At 43.2% G+C, this 18,312-nt stretch overlaps 1 protein-coding gene and 1 long non-coding RNA gene across 4 annotated transcripts in view; both read right to left on the reverse strand.

Moving 5' to 3' along the window:
* The window catches only part of CEP85 (centrosomal protein 85), a 32,519-nt gene extending 20,054 nt beyond the window's left edge, over positions 1–12,465 (reverse strand). For 2 of the 3 annotated variants that reach the window (XM_027109608.1, XM_027109606.1), the window contains exons 1-3: positions 12,352–12,465; positions 5,970–6,043; positions 2,214–2,366 (exon numbers count right to left, since the gene is read on the reverse strand). In XM_027109608.1, coding sequence (XP_026965409.1) covers positions 2,214–2,366; positions 5,970–6,024 — 208 coding nt within the window. In that variant the 5' untranslated portion in view covers positions 6,025–6,043; positions 12,352–12,465. Of the gene's footprint in view, positions 1–2,213; positions 2,367–5,969; positions 6,119–12,351 lie in introns of all 3 variants that reach the window. The other variant, XM_027109607.1, reaches the window with a different exon arrangement.
* A 3,478-nt stretch (positions 12,466–15,943) lies between these two features.
* LOC113622414 (uncharacterized) lies at positions 15,944–17,726 on the reverse strand. Its single transcript, XR_003433509.1, has 3 exons — positions 17,548–17,726; positions 16,941–16,973; positions 15,944–16,401 (listed from the first exon to the last, which is right to left on the reverse strand). It is a non-coding gene; the product is annotated as an uncharacterized LOC113622414 (long non-coding RNA).
* Positions 17,727–18,312: the final 586 nt, after the last annotated feature.

Below are 18,312 nucleotides of genomic sequence, written 5' to 3' on the forward strand. Positions count from 1 at the left end.
TGTAAGTCCTATTATTTAGTCAGAATGAAAAAGGTCCCATGACTGCACATGTAGACAAAACCTTAACAAGTCACAACTACCTTGACAGTTAACACTTTTGATTACACAAGTGATGGAAAGAACAATACAGGTGGGAGATCTGAATCTGATAACTAGCTGTGTGACATCAGGCAAGTTACTTAACACCTCAGGGAATTTTTGCTACTCACCTGCAAAAAACTGGATTAAGTGATTTTAAAGTTCTGTCTACCTTAAAGTCTATGATTCCATTAACTCAATATTTATTGACACTGGGCCCATATACACACAGCTGTCAAACTATTAAAATTAAATCCCAGGGACTTCCCTGGTAGTCCAGTGGTTAAGACTCCCCACTTCCACGGCAGGGGGCGTGGGTTCCATCCCTGGTCGGGGAACTAAGATCCCGCATGCCACGTGGTGTGGCCCAAAAAAAAAAAAAAAAAAAAAAATTAAATGCCAGGTGTCCAGGAGTCAGTACTAGTAGTAGATGTAGTTGATGTGTTTGTTTTTCTCCTTTTCATTCTTCTTTTATTTTTTCCAAACATTTCTTTTTTTTTTAAATGCTTTACTGAGATACAGTTCACATACTGTACAACTTTCACCCACTTGAAACATACAATTCAATGGTTTTTAGTACATTCACAGAATTATGTACCCATCACTACAATCAATTTTAGAACATTTTCATCACCCCCCAAAGAAATGTTTTTACCCTTTAGCAGTCATGCTGCATTTACTCTAACTTCCCTAGCCTTAGGCAACCACTAAATCTATTTTCTATCTCCCTACAGATTGGCCTATTATGGATATTTCACACAATATGTGGTCTTTTGCGCCTGGCTTTTTTACTTAGCATAGATGTTTTTAAAGTTAATCCAGTTTGTGGGGGGTATTGGTACTTCATTTCTTTTTACGGCTGAATAATATTCTATCATATGGATATACCACATTTTACTCATCTGTTTGTCAACTGATAGACATGGGGTTGTTTCCAATTTTTGGCTATGAAGAATAACACTGCTATGAACATTTGTGTACAAGTTTTTGTGTGGATGTATGCTTTCATCAATTCTCTTGCGTATATATACCTAGATTTGCTGAGTCATAAGGCAACTCCATGTTTAACCTTTTAAGGAACTGCCAAACTGCTTTCCAAAGCAGCTACAACATTTTACATTCTCACCAGCAATGTACAAAGGTTCCAGTTTCTCTACATTCTCACCAACGATTGTTATTATCTTTTTGATTATAGCCATCCTAGTGGGTGTGACATCTTATCAGATGCACCAAGTACCAAGGTAATTAGTTTTGTGACTTTAATCAGCTCATTTAATCATTTTGAAATTCAGCTCTCTCATTTGTAGATTGGAAATAAAATATTTCATAGAGTTCTTAAAGGTATTAATGAAAAAATGTAGAAAAAAATTTAGCACAGTATGCATCATAAAGTATTTGATAAACAGTAATTAATTATTATCATTAGGTTTTCTGCCCTCCTAGGAACCCACCATCTAAATGAAGAAACAAAATACTCTTGTAAAGTACAGTCTGACAGTTAATACTTAAGTGCAAAAACAAGTGACAGAAAAAAATAAAGATATAAAATTGCAAAAAGGAAGATCAGTAATGGGAGGAAGAAATTGGAAAAGCTTTTTCATACGTGTCACTAAATCATAAGATAAGATAAGCATAGCTGGGAGGGGCAAGAGGAGATGAGAACAGCATAAAGGGGCCCAGATTAAAGAAGGAAAGAGCTCAAGTAACAACAACAAAAAAAGTTCTGCACGTAGCATAGTTAAGACAACATACCTGGTGACAGTAAGAAATATGTTTGAATGGGATAGGGCCATATCACAGAATTGGAGACTCTGACCTTTATCCTCCAAGTAAAAGAAACAACTGAGGATTTGCAGTAAAGGGAAACTATGAAATCAGGCTTTTAGAAAGATTAATCTGGTAGGAGAGGGAAAGACCTGATGCCAAGAAACCTATTAGAAAGTTGTTTCAGACAGGACAAACAGTAGAAGTTGAGAGGAAGGGACTGGCTGTGAGGAGCATAGGATAAGAAGAATCAAGAAGACTCCTTGACTGAATGGATTGGCTTATGAATACTCTGGAAATGACAATGTACGTGGAATACAATTTGAAATTGACAACACATTTTGGTAATCAAATCATTAATCCAAACTTACCCTCCGCAATGTCTGAGCATGATGTGCCAATGGCTGTGTCCCCACTGTCGGCTATACTTGAACAACGGCTGAAGCGGCTCCGAAAGGCCTCCGAGATAACTGGGGTCTGCCATTCAGTCCCCAGGGAACCACCCCTCTGAATCACATTGGAACCTGAAACAAGTGGCATTTCCCACCTTTAGTGTGAACCTGCTCAGGTAACCCCACAAGACTTTTTAAAAAATCGCTTAAACCTATTAGAGAATAGTGGCACCCCACACCTTTCTTTCTCCTGTGCCTATTTCAGCTACTCTGAATTAGTTAATTTTAGGGAGTTTTTTTTTTTTTTAATGAATTTATTTATTTATTTATTTATGGCTGCATTGAGTCTTCGTTGCTGCGCACAGGCTTTTCTCTAGTTGCGGCGAGCAGGGACTACTCTTCACTGCAGTGCATGCACTTCTCATTGCAGTGGCTTCTCTTGTTGCAGAGCACGGGCTCTAGGTGCACGGGCTTCCGTAGTTATGGCAGGCAGGCTCAGTGGTTGTGGCTTGCGGCCTCTAGAGCGCAGGCTCAGTAGTTGTGGCGCACAGCCTTAATTGCTCTGCGGCATGTGAGATCTTCCTGGACCAAGGCTCGAACCCGTGTCCCCTGCATTGGCAGGCAGATTCTTAACTACTGTGCCACCAGGGAAGCCCAGTTAATTTTAAATGGAAATAGCATAAGAGGTGAGAATGTTCAAAGACAGAAATAAAAACTACCAAGAATCCAGGGGTACTGGGACAGTAATAGTTAATAGCAGCTCCATTCTTTGCAATCTAGAAGCCACAGCACTTTACAAACATGATCTCATCTACCTACTCACTGAAAAGTATTATAACCCCTGTTTTGCAGAGGACAGAGCTGAGATTTGAACCCAGGCTGTTCTGATTCCAATAACCACATTCTTTCCTACAGGATTTCCTACAGGTGCTTTTGGCATTCTGGGCCTGACAATTCTTCAATGTATAGTCTACATATTACAGGATGGTTAAGCATTCCTAGTCCCTCCCCATCAACTAAATGCCAGCAGCAGCCCTCACTCCATCCCACCATCACTATAAAACCTGAAAACATCCCATATGTTCCCAAATGCTCTGCAAGGTAACAGGCAATCCAGTCCCCTGATGAAAACCACTGCTTTGACTGCATCAGGGTACCCTTGTGGTTAAGGTAAATCCAGATCAAGATGAGTCTTATAAGTTAATCTGAAGAGTTTGTGGGGCGGGGGCAATGCAAAGAAACTACTAAAGTTTCTGAGCAGGTAAGATGAAACAAGACTGATGAGATTTATTTGACTTTATCAGCTTGCTGTTTGAGGGCTGGTAGATACGAAGTGTTCAATAAATACTTGATTTACTAATATACTAGCAAAGAATTAAATTCAAATTATTTTTTAAAAACTACTGTAATTTTTCTAAACTTTATCTGATGATCCATGTAAACAAACAAACAGGTAATGGTAGCTACTTATCCATTTAAAGCATCAGGGTTTGAGCTGAAATCAGAAAATGTGGTTCTACAGACTCTATGATTTAGCGGGAAGCAAATGATATTTGAATTTAGTGCTTCTCTCGTCTTTTTTTTTTTTTTTTTGTGGTACGCGAGCCTCTCACTGTTGTGGCCTCTCCCATTGTGGAGCACAGGCTCCGGATGCGCAGGCTCAGCGGCCACGGCTCACGGGCCCAGCCGCTCCGCGGCATGTGGGATCTTCCCAGACCGAGGCAAGAACCCGCGTCCCCTGTATCGGCAGGCGGACTCTCAACCACTGCGCCACCAGGGAAGCCCTTCTCCCATCTTTTGAACCTACTTTCTTCTACAGTTGCTCCTTTTTTTTGCTACCCTTACTTCTGCTTTCTACTGAAGACAACCTCACTTTCCCCAAGAACTCCTTTTATTCTTTGGGTCTCAGTGGACTGCCTGATTTGAAAGAATCTATATACACACAGTAATTGGTAACAATTTCTTTTTTTTATTAAATTTTTTGGCTGTGCCGCGTGACATGTGGGATCACAGTTTCCCCACCAGGGATCGAACCCGCATCCCCAGCAATGGAAACCCGGAGTCTTAACAGGTGGACTGCCACGCAAGTCCCTGTAACAATCTTTAATAGAAAACACAGCCAAAAATCAGAGCATCTGATCAGCATAAGATTAGCCAGTGTTACTATATTAAATTAACATAATTCTAGCGAGAAGCAAAGAAATTTGACCTCCTGGTGAGTCTATATGGCATTATCTCTCTAGTCAGTGTACAATTTGTCAGGTCTTTTGAAATAGTGAAAATCAATGGAGGGTCTCGACTACCATGTTCCTGGCCTCCTACTGGAAATCACTCCCTGTTACTACTACTAATCTTCTTCACCACTACCACTTCTCTGTTCACCCACTCCATACATCAATTCTAAAAGTGATATTTGCTAAAATAAAAATATGTTTTGGTGTAGTTATAGAGACTATGATTATTTCAAAATTCAAGTCTGAAAGCTGGTATCACGTCCTATCAGCAGCATCCTTATCAAATATTAAGACCATTATCAATCAAATGAGAGACTACTGGGCTTCCCTGGTGGTGCAGTGGTTGAGAGTCCGCCTGCCGATGCAGAGGACACGGGTTCGTGCCTGGTCCGGGAAGATCCCACATGCCGTGGAGTGGCTCGGCCCCTGAGCCATGGCCACTGAGCCTGCGCGTCCGGAGCCTGTGCTCCGCAATGGGAGAGTCCACAACAGTCAGAGGCCCGCGTACCGCAAAAAAGAAAAAAAAAAAAAGTAGGAAATGAGAGACTACTGAAAACAAAGCCATCAGAAAAGCAGTAAGCTTTGTTAGGAATTTCTACATTCCAAGAAGGTGCACTATACACATAAGTGTCATAAGAAATTGCATAATTCAATCCTAAGACAGTGCGTGGCACATAGCAATGTTCAATAAATATTTGCTGAATGAACCTTGAATTGATTCAACAAATGCTTTTACAAGTGCTTATTATATGCAAGGCAGTATGCCTAGGAGAACATATCTACCAAATGTCTGCTATAAGGCACTGTGGGATTTTTCAAGTTAAAGAAAACATACCATTAGTTCCATCAAATGTACTCTTTCTTCATAAATCCCCCCAAATTCAAAAGTTATTTTTCTAAAATGCTACTTCCTATTTGAATATACCATATCTACTTAATATTGTCTATTGAGTATATGTATATATTTACATGTTTTAATATATATATTAAATACATACACAAACTTTTAACATATCAACTTAGGATATCTACTGAGCTTTCAAAACCCTGTAAATCCATTCTAGAGATAAATTCCTGAGTCTCTAGTGACAACACAAGTGAGACTGTTGGCATCCAAGAAGAATTCCAATCTTTGTGGGCTAACAGATGATTGACCCACCCACAGGACTACAAAGACAACATAGAACACAGTAATTTATGCTGTGTTTTTCTGATTTCAAATGGAACTATCTTCCAAAGTCACTTTGTTCCAATCCTTTATGTGTCCTCCTCTCCCAGTCAATCACGTGGTCTTGTTGGAAGCTACACAGGACCAGAGATAAATAGTTGTTCTCTCAGAGAGACCTATTTTTCTATTCAATGTAGCCCCATGTCATTTTTGTTCTTTAAGCGCCAGCCTTTCAGTGAATGCTTGTTTGTTCAGTATTTCCTTTTAAGGAAATTTGTTATAAAATAATAGAGCAAAGGTCATAATTTAACCCAGAAAACTCTGACTACTCACCTGGTGATGTGGCATGAGAGAACCGCTCACTTGGGTATTTCTCCTGCATGGCCATCAACAGTTATCTGAGCCAGCTGTAGAATGAAGGAACCAGTCAGATCTCGCCACTATCTTTTAATTCCCTGTAACTTGTTCTCATTCAGCTGAAACTGTCAAAAACACACAGAATATTCAAGTATTCTTCCACATGTTTTACTCCTGAGGATGTTTTTTTAAGGCAAAGCAACTCCCAATACTCTACTTCTCCTGAAGCAAGAAGAAAAAACCTAGAACCAAATAGAGATTCCCAATACTGATCCTATTAGGTCTAGAGCCCATCCAATCGTTGCAAAAATTTAAAATAATGTTACTTTTAATTAACAAACATTGCCATGGATCTACTTACCCATGGGAACAGGATGGAAGAGTGAGGTGGGAAAAAAACTAAATAACCAAACCAACAGTGAAGTATTATAACTTCAATTATGATTAACGTAAAATGAATTCCCCAATTCCTTCCAGTATTGAAAGTTAGTCATATGATGTACAAAGATAGATTTTTTTGGTCATAAGCAGAACCTCAATACTCAGCCGGGAACATGAGGTTTTCTTCCCATTACCTCATTCCTTAAAACATTTATATTTATTCTAATGGTAGGTTCTGAGAATTCAGCATAAGTCTGATTACTATCTATGTAAACAAAAGCTTTAATTAACTGTAACTAATAATAGCAAATAATAATAATATCTTGCAAATGCACAGTAACTGAGAGGCAGTACAGAGTAAGAGAAGTGGTTCAGAGTATTGACTTTTTTTTTATTATAAATTTATTTATTTATTTATTGGCTGCTTTGGGTCTTCATTGCCGTGCGTGGGCTTTCTCTAGTTGTGGCGAGCAGGGGCTACTCTTTGTTGCAGTGTGTAGTCTTCTCATTGTGGTGGCTTCTCTTTGTTGTGGAGCACAGGCTGTAGGCATGCAGGCTGCAGTAGCTGTGGCATGCGGTCTCAGAAGTTGTGGCTCGCGGGCTGTAGAGCGCAGGCTCAGTAGTTGTGGTACAAGGGCTTAGTTCCTCCGCGGCATGTGGGATCTTCCCGGACCAGGGCTTGAGCCCGTGTCCCCTGCGTTGGCAGGAGGATTCTTAACCACTGTGCCACCAGGGAAGTCCCCAGAGTATCGATTCTTGATCAGACAGTTCGGGTTTGAAGCCCGACACGAGCAACGTATTAGCTGTGTAACCTTGGGCAAATTTCTTAATATCTTTGTGCCTCAGTTCCTTCATATAAAAATGAGGATAAAGCCAGGACCTAATTCATTCTAATTCATTTATAATTAACTTACAATGGTGCCTGACACATATTAAGTGCTTAATTAATGTTTTTGTTATACTTGGCTTATTAACAATTTAGGTTAATAAAAAGTGACACAGTACAGTCCTCAGAAGATAAAGTACGAATTTAGAAACTCTGAATTTATAAGAGCCCCAGAAGAGTTTGGGATAAACCCTGTCAACAGAACACAATTCTGAGAGGTGAAATTTAACTTTGGAGAGGTGCGGGGGGGGGGGGGGCGGGAAAAAAAAGCTATATGGTACTATTTCTCTGATGTGCTTTACTGACCTCTATAGTCTCCTCTTAGTAACAACAACACAAACCCTCACTAATTCACTGTATCTACAACAGAAATTGTACCATCCCCTGAAATCCCAGGTCTCTACATACTGGGAAAGAGAAAATTTGTTCAGTTAAAAAAAGATTCCAGGGGCTTCCCTGGTGGCACAGTGGTTGAGAGTCCGCCTGCCGATGCAGGGGACACGGGTTCGTGCCCCGGTCCGGAAAGATCCCACATGCCGCGGAGGGGCTAGGCCCATGAGCTATGGCCGCTGAGCCTGCACATCCGGAGCCTGTGCTCCGCAACAGGAGAGGCCACAACACTGAGAGGCCCACGTACCGCAAAAAAAAAAAAGATTCCATTTATGTCTAGTATTATTCAGTGTTTTATTCGTGACACAGAAGGATGCCCTACCTGCTAGTCATACCGAATCATCAATATCAAAATGCTTTTTTTAATCCCTTTCTGTTTTTTCTAAAGGGTTTTTTCCTCCAGATGTGATTAAATTAAGGATCTTTTATTTTATTTTGGTCTGGCTGCACCGTGCAACATGTGGGATCTTAGTTCCCCCACCAGGGATCGAACCCATGCCCCCTGCATTGGGAGCGCAGAGTCTTAACCACTGGACTACCAGGGAAGTCCCCCTTTCTTTAAAATATAACAAAATGGTAGGCGCATTGGATTCTGAGACCTTTCCAAGTTCAGAGGGGTTGAAAATGGGATGACAAAAGAACTCTCAGTTAAAGATGGAGTTATCCTATGACTCTAGTTCCACTCCTGGGTATATATTCAAGAGAAATAAAAACATATGTCAACACAAAATCTTGTACATGAATCTTCATAGTAGCATTATTTATAATAGCCAAAAAATAGAAAGAACTCAAATGTCCATTAGCTGATGGATAAATAAAATGTGGTACATCCACACAATGGAATATTATTAGGCAACAAAAAGGAACGAAGTACTTAGGCAACAAAAAGGAATGAAGCACTGATACCTGCTACTGAAAACATTATAGTAAGTGAAGGAGGACAAACACCAAAGGCTACATGTTGTATAATTCCATTTATACGAAATGTCCAGAATTGGCATATTCATAGTGACAGCAGATTAGTGGTTCTCAGGGACTAAGAGGAGGGCAGGGAGAGGGGGAAATGGGGAGCAATTGCTAATGGTATGGGGTTTCTTACTAGGGTGATCAAAATGTTCTGAGATTAGATAGTGATGATGGCTTGTGAATATACTAAAACCTCTGAATTGGGCATACATAAAATTGAATTTTATGGTATGTGAATTATACCTTAATTTAAAAAAAAAGAACTCCAAGGAGTAAAACAGTACAGAATAAATAATTTTAAACTTCTTCCTCCTTAAGTTCAGAAGTAGATGGCCTACTGGTGTAAATTTTTAGGACCATTTGAAGGAGACAGACTTCTGGAGATAAAAGTGAGAGAAATGAATGTATAAGAAGTAACACAGGGACTTCCCTGGAGGTCCAGTGGTTAACAATCCGCCTTCCAATGCAGGGGATGCAGGTTTGATCCCTGGGTGGGGGAACTAAGATTCCACATGCCGTGGGGCAACTAAGCCCACGTGCCACAACTAAAGAGCCCAAGTCACAACAAAATACCCCACAGGCCACAACGAAGATCCTCCATGCCCCAACTAATACCCGATGCAGCCACATAAATAAATTAATTTAAAATAAATAAATAAATAGCAGTAACACAAATAACCAATTATACAGCCAAGAAAGGTAAGAATAATGGAGGCAGACAGAAGAAAAGCACCCAACATTTGATAGTTTCCATTTTCAAAGCTGTTTAAACTACAGAACTATGCATTCAACGAATTTAACATGTATTAAGTCCAAGCATACATCTTTTTATTGAACTTCACTTTACTGAGCTTCACAGATTGCATTTTTTACAAACTGAAGATGTGCAGCAACCCTGTGTTAAGCAAGTCTATGGGTGCCATTTTTTCCTACAGCATTTGGTCGCTTCGTCTCTGTGTCACGTTTTGGTAATTCTCGCAGTATTCCAAGCTTTTTCAACATTATTACATCTGTCATGGTGATCTGTGCTCTTTGATGTTACTACTGTAACTGCAGATGTGGTGGAAATAGCAAGAGGACTAAAATTAGAAGTGGAGCCTGAAGATGTGACTGAATGCTGCAATCTCATGATACAACTTTTAACAGATGAGGAGTTGCTTCTTATGGATGAGCAAGGGAAGTGGTTTCTTGAGATGGAACTACTTCCAGTGAAGATGCTGTCAAGACTGTCAAAATGACAACAGAGAATTTAGAATATTAAGTAACTCTGTTGATAAAGCAGCAGCAGGGTTTGAGAAGACTGACTCCAATTTTGAAAGAAGTTCCACTGTGGGGAAAATAGTATCAAACAGCATTGCATGTTATAGAAAAATCGTCTGTGAAAAGAAAAGTCAATCAGGGCTTCCCTGGTGGCGCAGTGGTTGGCAGTCCGCCTGCCGATGCAGGGTACACGGGTTCATGCCCCGGTCCGGGAAGATCCCACATGCCGCGGAGTGGCTGGGCCCGTGAGCCATGGCCGCTGGGCCTGCGCGTCCGGAGCCTGTGCTCCGCAACGGGGGAGGCCACGGTGGTGAGAGGCCCGCGTGCCGCAAAAAAAAAAAAAAAAAAAAAAAAAAAGTCAATCAATGCAGCACACTTCACTGCTGTCTTGTTTGAAGACATTGCCACAGCCACCCCAGCCTTCAGAGGCCACCACCCCGTTCAGTCAGCAGCCGTCAGCATCGAGGCAGAATCCTCCACTAGCAAACTAGCAAAAAGATTACGAATCACTGAAGGCTCAGATGATGGTTAGCAAGTTTTAGCAATAAAGTATTTTTTTAATAAAGTATTTTTTAATTAAGGTACGTAGATTTTTAAAAGACATAATGCTATTGTATACTTAACAAACTACAATATAGTGTAAACATAACTTACATATGCACTGGGAAACCAAAAAAATTTGTGTCTCACTTTATTACAGTGGTCTGAAATCCTATCCACAATATCTCTGAGGTATGCCTGTCCTTACTACCCATCAAGCATTGTGCTAAAGACTCTAAAGTATCATGTGTTATGTTGAATGCTTATATCAAACCTATGAGGTAGTTACTACTATTACCTCATTTTATGGATGAGAAAATAAAGGATTAGAAAGGTGAAGATTGTACAGTTAGGAAGAGGTTTCAAAGCCAGGACTGTGCTCTAATGCTACAGAAGTCTAGTCAGCATTCTGTCTGTGACAAAAAGAAATAAAGGAAGTTACCAAGGCACCACAAGTTGGAGTTTCTATGCCTCAGACATAGCCAGAGCTGCAAGCCCTAAAGCAGTTAGGAGCAGGGGCGGCTCATGTAATTTCTTCACTCTGCCCCTGGTCACCACCCAGGCTCTATTTCCCAAGCTGCTACCCGAGAATTAGATTTTGGCTGTTATTAGTTCTCCCCTTGAAGAATTATAATCTTAATGGTGTGGAACACACTTGGCAGCTGTTGACAGAACCACATCAAGACAGGAGAGGATTTGAAGGGAAACACAGACAGCTGACACAGACACACTAAGAACCTCACACCATCACACTATTTTCATCACCTCGATCATTCATTAAACCAAACCTAAAGAAAGAGAAGCCAAATCCTTGCCAAGATGCTGCCTTTACAAAGAACAGGTCCTGAACACCACCACATAATAAAACAGACAAGGCCTAAGGGCAAGTAATGAAACATGGTTCTCTTAATCGTCCTTGTATCACTACTCCTCCCTTCCTAGCACACAGTACTCAATTCATCAACCAAAATTTACTGAGTGCCTGTTTGCCTGGCTCTGTGCCATATCGTGGAGGTAGACTGGTGTAAAAGACAAACAGGGCTCCGATCCTCCCGGTTTAATGTGATGAAGTAAGTTCTGAACAGCTTCTATTGCATACATAAGCTCTAACACACTTTCTGTTCATCCAGAGAACCAGCTCCTCCCTGTCTATAGCAGGGTGCCTCATGCTCGGTACTAACGACATTGGAAGTCGGGTAAGTCTTTGATGTGCGGTTGTCCTGTACACTGCAGGCTGTATAGCAGCACCCCTGACTTCTACCCAACAGATGCCAGTAGTAATCCCCGAGTTGTGAGAACCGAAAATGTCTCCAGACACTGTCAAATATCCCGTGGGGGGCAAAATCGCGCCGGCTGAGAAACTCCAGCCTAGCGCCTTCACACGGGCTCTCTGTCCCCCGACCTTCCTCCTCTATCTTTCTCCAAATCTCGGCTCAAACTTCACTTCCTCGGGGAGGGCTCCCCGCCCCCTCAGACTCCGTCGGCGCGCTGGGTTCCGCGTTCCCATACTTCTCCACCCTGCACTACTGAGTGCTGGCCGAGCAACCATCCGCGGGATGTCTACTCCTCTCCCGGGGCTGCGAGCTCCTGAAGGGCAAGAACTTCCCTCCCGCCGTGCCCTGGCGACCGGCACTGGGCCCGTCCATCGCAAAGGTCCCGCAACTGCTGCGGAGTGAGTGACGGGGAGAGAGCGAGGCGATGAGGACGGGAGGCCACTGAGACCCAAGGAGGCGAGCGGGGAGCATTATTTCAGAAAGCCGGGGCGTCAGAGACCCAAGGCGAACGGCTCAGTCGCTCTGCGCATGCTCTTCGCTCTCCCGCGGCCCTCCCCACCACGGCGGACGGTCGAGAGTGTCTGAGGCTCCGCCAAGGCTCTCTAGGCAGGGGACAGGGTCTGTCAGTCCGACGGGGGCCCCCGAAGGGAGGAGGACTTACGTGAGCTTGAAAGCGGGCAGCGAAATCCCTCACTCAGGGACACCAACCACGGCGACCACGTCTGCTGCGGACGACGGTTCAGCGCCTCAGCTCCCCTAACGGCCGTTACACACCCGCCAGGCCGCGCGCCTCAGAGCGCGCACCGCCCTGGTCCCGCCCCTTTCTTCCCTCCTACGACCAATCAGAAGTCGGGCCGCGCGGGTGTCCCGCCCCTGCACGCCGCCCTCGGCGCAGAGAACCGACGGATCTCTCTGCGCATGAGCCCGCCGCCGCTCTCTGCCGTTGCCTCTACCCCTTGGCGGGTCTCGCCTCTGGGCGGAGCCCTGTTCACCCCGGCCTGAAGTGGCCTGCTTGGCCTGTGCAGATCGAGAAGCTGGCAGCCAGCGCAACTCATTCCGGGATCCCTCCTAACCTGCCCACCCTCCTCCCATTCCTCACCATCTATAGTACTCCCACTTGAAGCAGGGGGTGACGTTGTGACCAGGAGTTAGGGTGTGGCCAGAGTCACTGTCTTATCAGGGTCAGGGCTTGGTCTGGATTAGAGTCAGTGGTCAATCTGTGATCAGGACACAGGTTGAAGGGTAAGGGATCAATCTTGCCTCCCTACTCAAACTCGCTCCCTAGGAAAAGGAACTAAGTTTATTTGCATTAATACATACTTGAAAAATCAGACTGAAATTATTTAAAAGGAGGAACAAAGCCATCAGCCAAAGTACACTAAAATTCCAGGTATCTGGAAACTCGACTTGGGAGGGAGAGAGGCATTAAAAAGTTGGGTGATACAACATGATAAATATAATTAACGGTGCTGTATTTTATATATGAAAGAGTAAATTCTGAGTTATCACAGGGAAAATATATTCTTTTTTATTTCTTTACTTTTGCATCTGTATGAGATGATGGATGTTCACTAAACTTAATGTGATAATCATTTCATGATGTATAAGTCGTCATTATGCTGTACACTTTAAGCTTATACAGTGCTGTATGCCAATTATAACTCAACAAAAGAAAAATAAAAGTTGTGTGATTTCTTAACTTTGAAGAACCAGACATAAAGAGTTAATTACCGGACCAAATTCACTCTAAAGGAAGGGCTCTGGGGTTCTATCACTTGCCCTCTCTTATAGTGTTTTAAGGTAAGAATATAGATGGCAGAAAATAAGATTTAATTGATAATGAATCTGGGTATGATATGATAGATGAATTTAGGGAGTATTCTCTGAAATTAAGACCAGAAGTCTTTTATTAAAATATAAATGGTAAGGATAGGTGTGTAAATGAGTAAATTTGTGGGCTGGTGGGTGGTGGGAACACCCACTTGATGGCTTCTATTTCTTTGGTGAAAAGCAACTGTAAGGAGGGAGGGAACAGAGGCATGTAGAGGGCTGAGAAGAATGGGGAAGATTTGAAAAGCTAATGTGGAGAATGGAAGAGAAACCAGACTGGGAACAGTGGAACTGCTGAGATTTAAATTTACAATTGGCAAACAGTACATTTGTACAGTTTTCTCCAATGGGTATCTATATTTTAAAAGTAACTCCAGGGCTTCCCTGGTGGCGCGGTGGTGGAGAGTCTGCCTGCCGATACAGGGGACACAGGTTTGTGCCCCGGTCCGGGAAGATCCCACATGCCGCGGAGCGGCTAGGCCCGTGAGCCATGGCCGCTGAGCCTGTGCGTCCGGAGCCTGTGCTCCCCAACGGGAGGCCTCAATGGTGAGAGGCCCACGTACCACAAAAAAAAAAAAAAAAAGTAACTCCATTATTATAATACCAATTTTCAAATGTGAATGACTCCTCATTTATATTTTAACGAAAAATTTTGGCACTAATTTCAGAGAACATTCACAATTTTTAGTTATGACATAGTAAATCTTCAGTTACTTTATTATTTTAAAACACTTGCTGCACACTATTTACAGTAGCCAGGTCATGAAAGCAACCTAAATGCCCATCGACAGATGAATGGATAAAGAAGATGTGGTACATATATACAATGGAATATTAGCCATAAAAAGGAACGAAATTGGGTCATTTGTAGAGACATGCATGGATCTAGAGACTGTCATACAGAATGAAGTAAGTCAGAAAGAGAAAAACAAATATCGTATATTAACACATATATGTGGAACCTAGAAAAATGGTACAGATGAACCAGTTTGCAGGGCAGAAATAGAGACACAGATGTAGAGAACAAACATATGGACACCGAGGGGGGAAAGTGGCAGCAGGGGGTGGGGGATGATGAATTGGGAGACTGGGATTGACATATACACACTAATATGTATAAAATGGATAACTAATAAGAACCTGCTGTATAAAAAATAAATAAAATAAAATTTGAAAAAGAAAAAACACTTGCATATTTCAGTAAGATATATGAATGGAACTATCACCTGACATAACTGAAAAAAGACTAGAGTTGGCCAGTTATGTCCCACCCTAATTTAACCAAGAAAAGTGAGAAAATTAACTGCATCTTCGTAATCATGTAATTAGAGCTACTTTCCCATGCATTAAGTGTTGTCTGGTGGATTATTTTATAAGCATCTATTGTTACACAGCACAGAGGCTTCTTTAACATGGTCAACTAAATATAATTTAAGTTCAATAGCTTCCTTGTTAACTTCATTTTGTTTCATTCTATTTTCTTTTTGAGATATTTAAGCATAATATAGTAAATGATATTTTTCCCTTATCCTTTAGGATCTATTTTAAATACAGGCAAGGGTTAATGCCTTTGTCAAGAAGGATATTTAAACAGTTTCTACTCCAGACTTATAAAGTGAATATGAATTCCCAATGAAATGTAATTAATTGTACTGATTTAATAAGTGTGTGATTTTTATGTACATGAAAAAATAATATGGATTAATCATTTGACTTAATTTTTTCTGGAGCTATTAAACCATTAAATGACAAGAAGAGATTTTGTAAATTAAATGTTGAGACTGTTGAATTTAATATTTATTTTGTTGCTTGGAACAACATATTTTCCCAAGAAATTAATTTCTAAATGATCATAGATATCAATAAAAGTAGTATTTCAAAAATGAAACAACAAAAAGAGGCACAGGGCCTTCTTGTGATTTTGTGAAAGTGCCACCTCTGTCAACTTCTAAAGCCTGTCCTGCTTCCCAATCCACACCACCTGCTTCCTGAACTCAACTGTCCTCTCTGTAAGGTCCAAGCCTGTGTCTTGTGTAATATTGAATCTCCAGGGCCTAACATAGTAGATTCCAACCTGTTTCTGAATGAATAAATGATAGCATACTGTTGCCTGTATCCACCCTTTATTAGGAAACAGGAGTTAATGAAGTTGGAAATAATTAATGGTCAGAACAATATTATATGGACACATTTAATCCTAATTCTGAAATTAAATAGCTCTTGCCCATTCTGCAGAAGAAAGGAGATTTGGAACCAGTTGGCCAAGGCCCAACAACTTACCCTAAAATGAGAGTCATGGAGTCCCCATGTTGAAGCAGAGATCATCTGGTCAAATTCTTTTGTTTTACAAATGGGGGAACTGAGACCCATAGAGAAGAAAGCAACTTCTCACATGCACACATGCGCGCACACACACACACACACACACACACACACACACACCATTTCTCATAAAGCCTTGAAGCTTTGTGATCTGATAACACAGAAAAGGAGTCAGACAAAGTGGGAAAGTTCCCTGCTGTTTATTGGCCATACCCTCTGCCCTGCCCCTTATCATATTGAGCTGCCCAATCCCACCATTGGAAGAGTTCCAGAGATGGGAAGGGAAGGTGGGATGAGGAAGCACTGCCCAAGGCTCAGTGGTCCCACTCCTAACCAGACAGTAGTTGGGTCACACATGGATTCCATCTTCACCCTCAACCTCTCTGGTCCCTAACAAGAGGACAGACTACTTGTCTCTCCCTAAATCTTCCTCCACCTAACCTTTGCCTCAGGCAACTAAACTAAAGGCTAAGGACTAGAGTTGGGGGAGGTATCTGGGCAGGATTTTATCCTAGCATCCAGCCTATTGCCATCAGAAGAAAGATGGTCATCCAGGATCCTGCAGGAAAGAAAGAAATAATTATAAAGCAGAATTAGGTGGCTTTGAGAGCCTGGGAAACTTTTTAGGCTTAGATACTCCACTTTGGGGATTGTTTTGTAAGTCATTCATGCATTTTTTCAACAAAGCCTTCCTGGGACTCACCATGTGCCAGTTCCTCTGTTAGACTGGGGGGGAGGTGGTTGGAGACACAGAGATGAACTCTCTATCTCGGTGTGGACCCCACTCAACCTCTCTCACTTGTTGTTATCTTCATGGCCCTCTATCTTGAAATTTCAACCCTTACCCTAAATCATTTCTGGAAAGCCTCAGGTTCTGATGAGGGATAAAAGTCTAACTATGACTACCAACAACCTCACAATGACAACTCTACCATGTACAGCTGAGGAAGCTGAGACTTAGGGTAACTGACCTCTCCCAAGTCACATACTGTTAAGCAGGGACGAGATCCAAGACCAGCACCCTCCAGAAGCCAGTGTGCACCCCCAGACCCTGGTGCAGTCATCAGAACTTTATCACAGCAATCGCTGTGTACCAACCTGCCAAACTCCTGCTACTGGAGGCACTGGGCTCTGAAACCACAAAGGAAGAAAGATTAAGCTTAAGGAGGCATCCTGATAGTACCAGGTCAGCACACGCCCACCACTGAAAGATTGGGCAGAAAGAACCCTTTGTTGAAGCAGGGACTCAGAAAGGTGTGATGATGAACCTTCTGCCTCTAAAGAATGGAATTACTAAGAAGATAGGCTTTCCCGCAAGGGTCAGAGCTTTGGAAGGTTGTCAGGGAATAGAGAGAAAGGAGAGATGGTTTCAGACCAGCAAGGAGGATTTACAAAGAGCATACTGGCACAAGGGACAAACAGACTGGTAGAAGATTGGTCTGGTGTGGCAGGAAAGATGAGAATGGGAGGAGAGAAGCTTAATGAGTGAGAATGGAACCGGGACCGGGTGAGGGGAGGAGACCTCTCCAGAGCAAAGGAGGAGCCGAGGAGGATATGGGCTTGGGGAGGACATGGACTAGAATTGAGGGAGGAGTCTGAGGACACACAGGTAGAAGGAGGCTCAGTGAAGGGTCGGGGTCTCAGAGCAGGTCAGTGGGAAAAACTGGAAGAGGAGTCAAGGAGGCCCCCCATATGATCCAGTTACCACTTGATCTAATGGGCCCGAACACCATCCAGCCAGCGCCGCTCTCCAGACCCTCCCGAGCTGAGATCTCCCAGGCTCGATTCCTCCCAGGCGGACTCTTCTGACTACAGGTCTGCAGGGACACAACAGAAGGGTAGCGAGGTCTCCTCCCGCCCCAGCCTGGGCGGGCCTTTGTCCGAGACCCCCAGGTAGCCCCAGTGAGGTCTCCAAAATCTTGCCCTTTATGTCAATCCACAGGCCCCTCGCCCTCGGCCCCGCCTTCAGCCCCGCCTCCGGAGGGATAGGCCAATCCCCAGCACCGCCGCCCTCCAGGCCCCGCCTTAGTCAGGCCCTTATTGGTCCCCCTCTCCTTAGTCCCTGCAGGCCCCTCCTTAGTCCCTACCCGACTGCATTGCTTGGAGTCCGGTTCCTCAGCTAGCCACCCGGAGCTGCGGCCGGCGGAGGCTGCAGCGACTGCCCGGAGCCTCTAGGGCTGCCTGTCTGCTCACCGGCGGACACGGGCGTCCCGCCCGCTTGTCACAACAGGGTCACTTGGCTCTGCAGGTAGAGCGTATCGCTAGTCGAGAAGCGGAACAGATTGAAGGCCAGCGTCACCTCCAGGGAGGTGACCCGTTGGCCCGCAGGCCCCACGAGCAGCCTGTTGCTGACTGGGCAGCTGTGGGGAGAGGCAGCGTCACCCACTGCTAGGAGCCCCGGCAAACACTGATTTCCCATTTTTTGCTTGTCCTGTGGGTGTAGATGCTGGGTCTCATAATGAAAATTTGC

The sequence above is a fragment of the Aethalodelphis obliquidens genome, unplaced genomic scaffold (genome assembly GCF_003676395.1).
Source record: "Aethalodelphis obliquidens isolate GAN/ISIS:26980383/991018 unplaced genomic scaffold, ASM367639v1 scaffold9, whole genome shotgun sequence".
Taxonomy (NCBI): Eukaryota; Metazoa; Chordata; class Mammalia; order Artiodactyla; family Delphinidae; genus Aethalodelphis; species Aethalodelphis obliquidens.